Source organism: Oncorhynchus clarkii, chromosome 32, assembly GCF_045791955.1.
Source record: "Oncorhynchus clarkii lewisi isolate Uvic-CL-2024 chromosome 32, UVic_Ocla_1.0, whole genome shotgun sequence".
Taxonomy (NCBI): Eukaryota; Metazoa; Chordata; class Actinopteri; order Salmoniformes; family Salmonidae; genus Oncorhynchus; species Oncorhynchus clarkii.
This window is the reverse complement of record NC_092178.1, coordinates 10,985,966-10,997,430: the sequence shown is the minus strand read 5'-3', so window position 1 is coordinate 10,997,430 and position 11,465 is coordinate 10,985,966. Positions and strand designations below refer to the sequence as shown.

The 11,465-nt window shown below is 46.8% G+C and overlaps 1 protein-coding gene across 2 annotated transcripts in view; it reads right to left on the bottom strand.

Annotated features, from left to right (window-relative positions):
* Positions 1-778: 778 nt before the first annotated feature.
* LOC139392421 (phosphoprotein associated with glycosphingolipid-enriched microdomains 1-like) overlaps positions 779-11,465 on the bottom strand; it is a 113,287-nt gene continuing 102,600 nt past the window's right edge. The window contains exons 6-9 of one of the 2 annotated variants that reach the window (XM_071140397.1): positions 11,006-11,193; positions 10,372-10,878; positions 5,342-5,401; positions 779-2,789 (exon numbers count right to left, since the gene is read on the bottom strand). In XM_071140397.1, the coding sequence (XP_070996498.1) occupies positions 2,454-2,789; positions 5,342-5,401; positions 10,372-10,878; positions 11,006-11,193 (1,091 nt within the window). In that variant the 3' untranslated portion in view covers positions 779-2,453. The remainder of the gene's footprint in view (positions 2,790-5,341; positions 5,402-10,371; positions 10,879-11,005; positions 11,194-11,465) is intronic. The other variant, XM_071140398.1, reaches the window with a different exon arrangement.

Sequence of the window (11,465 nt, the reverse complement as noted above, 5' to 3'; positions counted from 1 at the left end):
CACCATTGTTTGTCTTGTTTTTGAACAAATAAGTCCTTTTTTAAAAGTCACAATCATTTATGAGTACCTTGACTACTACTTTATTACCACGGCAACCTACTTCTTCTTCTCTTTATCCCATGTACAGAACAAAAGCTCTTAAAGTTTCCCTCATAAACAAACGCCCTTCCTGATATCCTTTAAATCACACAATGATCCATCATCTTGAAATAAATAGGAATTTGATCAAACGGTTGACATGTGGAATGTTTTAAAAATGCTTTAGAAACTAAAACAAGCCGTTCTATTTCGAGTTTAGATGTCTAAACTTGCTGCTAGATGCCTGACTTGCTGCTACTTATTGTTTCAATAGTATGTAAGTACACATATCTCACATATCTCTCATATCTCTCATATCTCTCATATCGCCCATATCTCTGATATCTGTCATATCTGTCATATCTCTCATATCTATCACATCTCTCATATCTATCATATCTCATATCTCTTTCTCTGATATCTGTCATATCTATCATATCTCTCATATCACCCATATTTCTCATATCTATCATATCTGTCATATCGCCCATATTTCTCATATCTATCATATCTCTCAGATCTCTCATATCTGTCATATCTGTCATATCTCTCATATCTGTCATATCTGTCATATATATCATATCTCTCATATCTATCATATCTCTCACATCTCTCATATCTGTCATATCTGTCATATCTCTCATATCTATCATATCGGTCATATCTCTCATATCACCCATATTTCTCATATCTATCATATCTCTCACATCTCTCATATCTGTCATATCTGTCATATCTCTCATATCTATCATATCTCTCATATCTCTCATATCTGTCATATCTCTCATATCGCCCACATTGCTCATATCTATCATATCTCTCAGATCTCTCATATTTCTCATATCTATCATATCTGTCATATCTCTCATATCACCCATATTTCTCATATCTATCATATCTCTCAGATCTCTCATATCTCTAATATCTGTCATATCTCTCATATCTGTCATATCTGTCATATCTGTCATATCTCTCATATCTGTCATATCTCTCATGAAGTTCTGAATGAAACAGGGCACATAGGAAGGAAGAACGGATGATGTAAAAAGTGCCACTACATTGTGGGGAAACCTTTAAACTCAGACCTTTATAGAATGACATTATGGCACAAAGACTAAGTGGTTTTCAATCAAAAGGCACTGACAAATGGAACTGGCCAGTCAGCTTGTCACCAGCCTCATAACATTGACTCAATTTGTAATGACTGGTTATAAATGCCTAGGAATGGATCACTCTGTAGTCTGATAAAAGGATTATGATGGTGATGGATAATCACATTGACAGCAGTCGATGATAACAAAGAGGGCGGAGGCCAACAACTTGACAATGGACGGTGATTTCATAGTTCAGTAATTTAAGGGCACCATGAATGGACGAGGGCTATTTAAGATTATAGTTCAATCAGATAACCTTGGGCGGTGGGCGCACCCAAACTGCACTGAGGGGGCAGTGAGCGGAAACCCTGAATTGGTGATAGATGGTAGGGTTGAAGGTTGTAGTTCAGAACCATGTGGTGGTGTCCCTCACATCAGGGCTGCTGGTTGTGGGTGAGGCTAGGAGTTAGGCTAATGGCTGGGATTGAGAATTAGACTAGGAGTTAGGCTAATGGCTGGGATTGAGAATTAGACTAGGAGTTAGGCTAATGGCTGGGGTTGAGAGTGAGACTAGGAGTTAGGCTAATGGCTGGGGTTGAGGCTAGGAGTTAGGCTAATGGCTGGGGTTGAGAGTGAGACTAGGAGTTAGGCTAATGGCTGGGGTTGAGAGTGAGGCTAGGAGTTAGGCTAATGGCCGGGATTGAGGCTAGGAGTTAGGCTAATGGCTGGGTTTGAATGTGAGACTAGGAGTTAGGCTAATGGCTGGGGTTGAGGGTGAGACTAGGAGTTAGGCTAATGGCTGGGGTTGAGGCTAGGAGTTAGGCTGGGGTTGAGGGTGAGGCTAGGAGTTAGGCTACTGGCTGGGATTGAGGGTGAGGCTAGGAGTGAGGTTAATGGCTGGGGTTGAGGGTGAGGACAGGAGTTAGGCTAATGGCTGGGGTTGAGGGTGAGGTTAAGAGTTAGGCTAATGGCTGGGGTTGAGGGTGAGACTAGGAGTGAGATTAATGGCTGGGGTTGAGGGTGAGGCTAGGAGTGAGATTAATGGCTGGGTTGAGGGTGAGACTAGGAGTGAGATTAATGGCTGGGGTTGAGGGTGAGGCTAGGAGTTAGGCTAATGGCTGGGGTTGAGGGTGAGACTAGGAGTGAGATTAATGGCTGGGGTTGAGGGTGAGGCTAGGAGTGAGGTTAATGGCTGGGGTTGAGGGTGAGGCTAGGAGTGAGGTTAATGGCTGGGGTGGAGGGTGAGGCCCCAGAAACTCAGGCTTTAGGGTCCATAGGCAGTCAGAGACGGGAGCTCTCCCTGAACCCCAGGGCCAGCTCACCTACACTCTCATAGTCTGGCTCCTGAACCTGGTTCCCCAGCCCCAGGTCCTCTCCACTGCCAGTCTTAGGGATGTGGATGATCTCGTAGCCAGGCTCGATGCTCTCTGTGGGGGGTCCCTGGGGGTCTGACTCCCCCTCTCTGGGCTGGGGGTGGATGTCCCTGACGGTAGCGTAGAGATCACTGGAGGAATACTCGGGGACCAGACCCTTGATATCAGCAATGCTGCTGTAGTCACTCTCCTTCTCCTCCACATCTAGACCTGGCTTCCCCACCGTGGAGTACATGTCTGACAGCTGGAGAGAGAGAGAGAGAGAGAGAGAGAGAGAGAGAGGGGAGAGAGAGAGAGAGAGAGAGGGGGGAGAGAGAGGGGGGGGTGCAGTCAGTGTGAACATCAAAGGCCTTTGTTTTATTTAGGTGACGTCACAGTGAGGCTGACATATCTAATAACCAGTGAGGCTGACATATCTATTAACCAGGTGAGGTCACAGTGAGGCTGACATATCTAATAACCAGGTGAGGTCACAGTGAGGCTGACATATCTAATAACCAGGTCAGTTCACAGTGAGGCTGACATATCTAATAACCAGGTCAGGTCACAGTGAGGCTGACATATCTAATAACCAGGTGAGGTCACAGTGAGGCTGACATATCTAATAACCAGGTGAGGTCACAGTGAGGCTGACATATCTAATAACCAGGTGAGGTCACAGTGAGGCTGACATATCTAATAACCAGGTCAGGTCACAGTGAGGCTGACATATCTAATAACCAGGTCAGGTCACAGTGAGGCTGACATATCTAATAACCAGGTGAGGTCACAGTGAGACTGACATATCTAATAACCAGGTGAGGTCACAGTGAGGCTGACATCTCTAATAACCAGGTGAGGTCACAGTGAGGCTGACATATCTAATAACCTGGTGAGGTCACAGTGAGCCTGACATATCTAATAACCAGGTGAGGTCACAGTGAGGCTGACATATCTAATAACCAGGTGAGGTCACAGTGAGGCTGACATATCTAATAACCAGGTGAGGTCACAGTGAGGCTGACATATCTATTAACCAGGTGAGGTCACAGTGAGACTGACATATCTAATAACCAGGTGAGGTCACAGTGAGACTGACATATCTAATAACCAGGTCAGGTCACAGTGAGGCTGACATATCTAATAACCAGGTGAGGTCACAGTGAGGCTGACATACCTAATAACCAGATGAGGTCACAGTGAGACTGACATATCTAATAACCAGGTGAGGTCACAGTGAGGCTGACATATCTAATAACCAGGTGAGGTCACAGTGAGGCTGACATATCTAATAACCAGGTGAGGTCACAGTGAGATTGACATATCTAATAACCAGTTGAGGTCACAGTGAGATTGACATATCTAATAACCTGGTGAGGTCACAGTGAGACTGACATATCTAATAACCAGGTGAGGTCACAGTGAGGCTGACATATCTAATAACCAGGTGAGGTCACAGTGAGGCTGACATATCTAATAACCAGGTGAGGTCACAGTGAGGCTGACATATCTAATAACCAGGTGAGGTCACAGTGAGGCTGACATCTCTAATAACCAGGTGAGGTCACAGTGAGGCTGACATCTCTAATAACCAGGTGAGGTCACAGTGAGGCTGACATATCTAATAACCAGGTGAGGTCACAGTGAGGCTGACATATCTAATAACCAGGTGAGGTCACAGTGAGGCTGACATATCTAATAACCAGGTGAGGTCACAGTGAGGCTGACATATCTAATAACCAGGTGAGGTCACAGTGAGGCTGACATATCTAATAACCAGGTGAGGTCACAGTGAGACTGACATATCTAATAACCAGGTGAGGTCACAGTGAGGCTGACATATCTAATAACCAGGTGAGGTCACAGTGAGGCTGACATATCTAATAACCAGGTGAGGTCACAGTGAGGCTGACATATCTAATAACCAGGTGAGGTCACAGTGAGATTGACAAATCTAATAACCTGGTGAGGTCACAGTGAGACTGACATATCTAATAACCAGGTGAGGTCACAGTGAGGCTGACATATCTAATAACCAGGTGAGGTCACAGTGAGGCTGACATATCTAATAACCAGGTCAGTTCACAGTGAGGCTGACATATCTAATAACCAGGTCAGGTCACAGTGAGGCTGACATATCTAATAACCAGGTCAGGTCACAGTGAGACTGACATATCTAATAACCAGGTGAGGTCACAGTGAGACTGACATATCTAATAACCAGGTGAGGTCACAGTGAGGCTGACATATCTAATAACCAGGTGAGGTCACAGTGAGGCTGACATATCTAATAATCAGGTGAGGTCACAGTGAGATTGACATATCTAATAACCAGGTGAGGTCACAGTGAGACTGACATATCTAATAACCAAGTGAGGTCACAGTGAGGCTGACATATCTAATAACCAGGTGAGGTCACAGTGAGGCTGACATATCTAATAACCAGGTGAGGTCACAGTGAGGCTGACATATCTAATAACCAGGTGGGGTCACAGTGAGGCTGACATATCTAATAACCAGGTGAGGTCACAGTGAGCCTGACATCTCTAATAACCAGGTGAGGTCACAGTGAGGCTGACATATCTAATAACCAGGTGAGGTCACAGTGAGCCTGACATCTCTAATAACCAGGTGAGGTCACAGTGAGGCTGACATATCTAATAACCAGGTGAGGTCACAGTGAGCCTGACATATCTAATAACCAGGTGAGGTCACAGTGAGCCTGACATCTCGGTTACAAGTGATCCATATACTTTATAAGCATCAATAGGGGAATGAGAACAGGATAGGGAGTTCAGCGGAGAGCCACCATCTTACCTCGCTCTCTGACACCACAGGGTTGTCTCGCCCCGGTGAGGTAGACAGCGGAAAGTCTAACTGTATAGAGAAGAAAACAAAAACTCACATTCATACCTTACAGCTCATTAACACTCAACGTAAAAACAATGTGTTGTGTTGTGGTTGTGCATGCAGTACTTTAACACATTTGAGTTGAGCAGGTGTACATTATTTAGACAATCATTTAGCAGCGTTATTGTGTATAGCTGCTATATCCTGTCCCTTATGACCAGTAGAGAGAGTCATTCATCAACAACACATCGCTGACTGACATACAGAACACCTCTCTGTGGTGCCTAAAGACAACGTCAATATCAGAGATGGTGACTGGCTAGCTGCTACTTCACGTCTCATAGAGGTTGGCGGTACTGTGAGGATGGAGCCTGTTTTAAAGTCCATCTTTCACTTGGTCAAGGACATACTGTATGAGGACATATAAGACGTAAATCTTTACACAGGGGTTGGTGGGGACTTTGTTTCTACCTCAGAGAGCACTGAATCAATACGATTCCTCTATGGATGCACATTGTCAAAACTCAACAGATTTGCTTTTGTTTTTGGCTTAATTAGCGAATCAATTAATTTGATTGCCTTGGAGCGCAGCGGTGTGGAATCATGAAGATAAGCTCTTGCCCCTGTCATCAATGAGCCTCCATGTGTCTCTTGTAATGTTAGTCTGTTCTAATTCAGTGTCCCTAAAGTCTTTGTCCACGTGGCTTTACAAATTAAAGTGCCAGTACAGTTAAGTACTGTAAGTAGTTTCATGACTACAACCAAGAGTTGTTCCTGACTACAACCAGGAGTTGTTCCTGACTACAACCAGGAGTTGTTCCTGACTACAACCAGGAGTTGTTCCTGACTACAACCAGGAGTTGTTCCTGACTACAACCAGGAGTTGTTCCTGACTACAACCAGGAGTTGTTCCTGACTACAACCAGGAGTTGTTCCTGACTACAACCAGGAGTTGTTCCCGACTACAACCAGGAATTGTTCCTGACTACAACCAGGAGTTGTTCCTGACTACAACCAGGAGTTGTTCCTGACTACAACCAGGAGTTGTTCCTGACTACAACCAGGAGTTGTTCCTGACTACAACCAGGAGTTGTTCCTGACTACAACCAGGAGTTGTTCCTGACTACAACCAGGAGTTGTTCCTGACTACAAACAGGAGTTGTTCCTGACTACAACCAGGAGTTGTTCCTGACTACAACCAGGAGTTGTTCCTGACTACAACCAAGGGTTGTTCCTGACTACAACCAGGAGTTGTTCCTGACTACAACCAGGAGTTGTTCCCGACTACAACCAGGAGTTGTTCCTGACTACAACCAGGAGTTGTTCCTGACTACAACCAGGAGTTGTTCCTGACTACAACCAGGAGTTGTTCCTGACTACAACCAGGAGTTGTTCCTGACTACAAACAGGAGTTGTTCCTGACTACAACCAGGAGTTGTTCCTGACTACAACCAGGAGTTGTTCCTGACTACAACCAAGGGTTGTTCCTGACTACAACCAGGAGTTGTTCCTGACTACAACCAGGAGTTGTTCCTGACTACAACCAGGAGTTGTTCCCGACTACAACCAGGAGTTGTTCCTGACTACAACCAGGAGTTGTTCCTGACTACAACCAGGAGTTGTTCCTGACTACAACCAGGAGTTGTTCCCGACTACAACCAGGAGTTGTTCCTGACTACAACCAGGAGTTGTTCCCGACTACAACCAGGAGTTGTTCCTGACTACAACCAGGAGTTGTTCATGACTACAACCAGGAGTTGTTCCTGACTACAACCAGGAGTTGTTCCTGACTACAACCAGGAGTTGTTCCTGACTACAACCAGGAGTTGTTCCTGACTACAACCAGGAGTTGTTCCCGACTACAACCAGGAATTGTTCCCGACTACACCACTTGACCAGAAGATATGGTTCCTAGATATGGCAGTCAAGTCATTTTTCCTGACCATACTGTAGCTGAAAACTAGGGACCAGAGTTGTTCTTTGTCAAGTCACTTTCATGCTCAGACAGACAACCTGAAATGGTCCACCCACACAGACAGTGTGGTGAAGAAGGCGCAACAGCGCCTCTTCAACCTCAGGAGGCTGAAGAAATTTGGCTTGTCACCCAAAACCCTGACAAACTTTTAAAGATGCACAATTGAAAGCATCCTGTCGGGCTGTATCACCGCCTGGTACGGCAACTGCACCGCCCTCAACCGCAAGGCTGTCTAGAGGGTGGTGCGGTCTGCACAACGCATCACCGGGGGCAAACTACCTGCCCTTCATGACACTTACAGCACCCGATGTCACAGGAAGGCCAAAAAGATCATCAAGGACAACAACCATCCAAGCCACTGCCTGTTCACCCCGCTATCATCCAGAAGGCGAGGTCAGTACAGGTGCATCAAAGCTGGGACAGAGAGACTTGAAAAACAGCTTCTATCACTAACTCAGAGAGGCTTCTGCCTACACTGAAACCCAATCACTGGCCACTTTAATAAATGGATCACTAGCCACTTTAAATAATGCCACTTTAATCATGTTTACATATCTTACATTACTCATATCATATGTATATACTGTATTTTATACCATCTATTGCACCTTGCCGCCCGGCCATCGTTCATCGGGAACAATTCCTGGTTGTAGTCAGGACAACATGCCAATGTGTCAGTCAGCATAGAATGTGTGTGGTTAGGTTTCACATGGGTACACACACACACACACAAACACACAGGCTATCACACACACACACACACACACACACACACACACACACACACACACACACACACACACACACACACACACACACACACACACACACACAAATAATCAACCTCTATCCCTTTGCTGACAGACAACTCTCCTGGTGACATGCTGAATAGCAGTTTATCTAAGAGAATGGCCCCTTGTGAGCGCCACACTTGTGACTGGCAAGGTCAATTACATTTCCTCTGTGTAAATCAAAAGCTTCTAAGGCCACGGGAGACGCAAAGTCAAATTATTCCAGACAACGGAACAGAGTCATTTCTGGTTATTATGGCTCAATAGCTGTGTTACAGAGCGGAAGAGCAGATTGCAGAGTGTTGAACAAAGCAAAATCATGTGTGTGTGTGTGTGTGTGTGTGTGTGTGTTTGCTGAGGGTCTAACTGAGGGAGAACCCAGCAGACTTAAACACACACACACACACGCACACACGCACACACACACACACACACCGAGCGTCATCCTTCATTTCTGCCAGGTCTGTCAGACTGACGGTGGGCAGCTGGATCTCACCAGGCTTTTCCCCTCTCCTCATCTCATCCCCTCCTCATCCCCTCCTTATCCCCTCCTCATCCCCTTCTCATCCCCTCCTCCTCTCCTCTCCACACTGCTTTGCATGCATTACCACACGCATTACCCTGTCGGTCTGACAAGACAAATCACCAGCCAACCCCAGTCACACCGACGCACCGTAACAGAGGAACGTTACGAGTTAAACCTTAAATCAGCCTCAGGGTGTCTGAAAGTGTGTATCCAAGTGATTCAGTTCATACGTGTGTCATACGTGTGTCATACGTGTAAAAGGCAAAGTGGTGGGAGAGGCGAAGAACAGAATTAATGCTGACTCCAGATTATGACACTGGAGGACGGAAAAGGCTTTGGGAGTGTAGGTAGCCCAACCCAGCACAGCCCCGTGGTTGGTTCAATATTTCATCAGAGGATCAAACTGGGCTAGGCGTCACCTGCTGTCCAACACAACATTTTTACTACTGATTAGCTGATTGGCTGGACGGTTGGAGTTTCAACACTATTATTAATGATTAGCTGATTGGCTGGATGGCTGGAGCGTCAACATTTTTACTACTGATTAGCTGATTGGCTGGACGGCTGGAGCTTCAACATTTTTACTACTGATTAGCTGATTGGCTGGACGGCTGGAGCTTCAACATTTTTACTACTGATTAGCTGATTGGCTGGACGGCTGGAGCTGGCCCAGGACACGGGCGAAAGGGGACAAGTCAAGACAAAGACCAGAACAATGAGAGTCCAATTCAAGATCATGTTTGTAATTTTGTCAGATCGCACCATAATAAGAGCTCAACATGTACACTGTGTTAAAGATTTGGCGCTGCACAGTTTGCAGAAAACAGTCGCTTTCAAACTAGGGATTTCGCAGCTAATTGAGGTAAGACAGTAACTCTTCTCATAGATTATGCATGTAAGAACTACACATTGACACAACCCAAAACATAATGTTTAAAAGGTACGTACTAATAGCCAAAGTACTGGCGCATGTCTTTAACATTTCAGAACAGTGTGCGACTCACAAACCCTTCCCCCAGTCTCCCCTTAGACAGTGTGCGACTCACAAACCCTTCCCCCAGTCTCCCCTTAGACAGCGTGCGACTCACAAACCCTTCCCCCAGTCTCCCCTTAGACAGCGTGCGACTCACAAACCCTTCCCCCAGTCTCACCTTAGACAGCGTGCGACTCACAAACCCTTCCCCTAGTCTCCCCTTAGACAGCGTGCGACTCACAAACCCTTCCCCCAGTCTCCCCTGCTAAAAGACAAGACCAAGACACTCAATATGTGGTCTCAATCTGTGGTTTCAATATGTGGTCTTAATATGTGGTCTCAATCTGTAGTCTCAATATGTGGTCTCAATATGTGGTCTCAATATGAGGTCTTGGGACCGGACTCCAGTACTACAACTCTTCAACCTCTTCTCCTTCTCTTAATTTTTATGGCACTGTTCACTCTCTCTCTCTCTCCATCTCCATCTCTTCCTTCGCTCTCTCTCTTCCTCTCTCTGCTCTTTCTCTCTCTCTCCCTGCTCTTTCTCTCTACCTCATAATGCCGATCAGACACAGAGAGACGGAGAGACGCTCTTCCCATTGTTCTGCTTTCTACTCTAACTTGTGGCTCACAGCTGAATCAACACATCTAGTCAGGAATCAGTTGAGCTGTCTTTCTACTGTATAAGTACTGTATTTCTCCTTCACAAACATAGATAAACATGATCCTCACCTCTCCGTTTTGCAGCGCGGCCCCCAGTACCACCACCGCTCCTGCGTCCATCATGGTAGGCTGGTTGTCGTTCTCATCCAGCACCTTGTCAGGTACAGGCGGGGGTCTGTCCTCCTCCTCGGGCTCCTCTGTGGGGCTCACAGCAGCAGTGATGGTGGCTGAGCGCCTGGCCTCCAGGTCTGCACTGTAACGGCTCTTCTTGTTCAGATCCACCGAGGCGTACTCCACTCCCGCGCACAGGGGCCCCCGCTCTGGGGAGCCAGGGCTGAGGTGGCCGTTGTGGAGGGCTGGAGGGTTGTTGGGAGGTGGGAGGTGGTTGTGGTGGTGGTGGTGGTGGGAAATTTCATTGTCATCAGGGCTGAGGGGGGACATAGTACCGTCTCCGTTGAGGAGACCTGCAGCCAGGCTCCCTGGATGGTCCTTCAGCTCTTTGACCGTCTCGTACAGGGAGTCTTCAACGCTCACGTCACGGGACGCCGTCATGTCGCCGCCTCTCTCCTTCACCACCTAGTTTAGTTGATTAAGACAGCCGTCACTACATTAGGACTAGTCTTCCTGGGTCCATACGGTACAACCATACAAACACAAGTAAAATAAATACATAATAACATCAACAACAACAAATCCCTAATACCTCGTAGGTGCCGTCTCCAGAGGGAGGGAGAAGGGGTCCGCTGGAAGATCCCATCCCCTCCAGGGTGCTGTTGGGTGGGATGCTGGGCAGCTCGCGGTCCTGGGGACACTTGGAGCTCCGCAGCTCAGACTGACTGGACAGCATCTCCTCAGAGGGCTGGGGACTGCTGTCCTGGGTGTCTGTCAACACTGGGGGACGATGGATAAATACATTTGACTGACTGGACAGCATCTCCTCAGAGAGCTGGGGACTGCTGTCCTGGGTGTCTGTCAACACTGGGGGACGATGGATAAATACATTTGACTGACTGGACAGCATCTCCTCAGAGGGCTGGGGACTGCTGTCCTGGGTGTCTGTCAACACTGGGGGACGATGGATAAATACATTTGACTGACTGGACAGCATCTCCTCAGAGGGCTGGGGACTGCTGTCCTGGGTGTCTGTCAACACTGGGGGACGA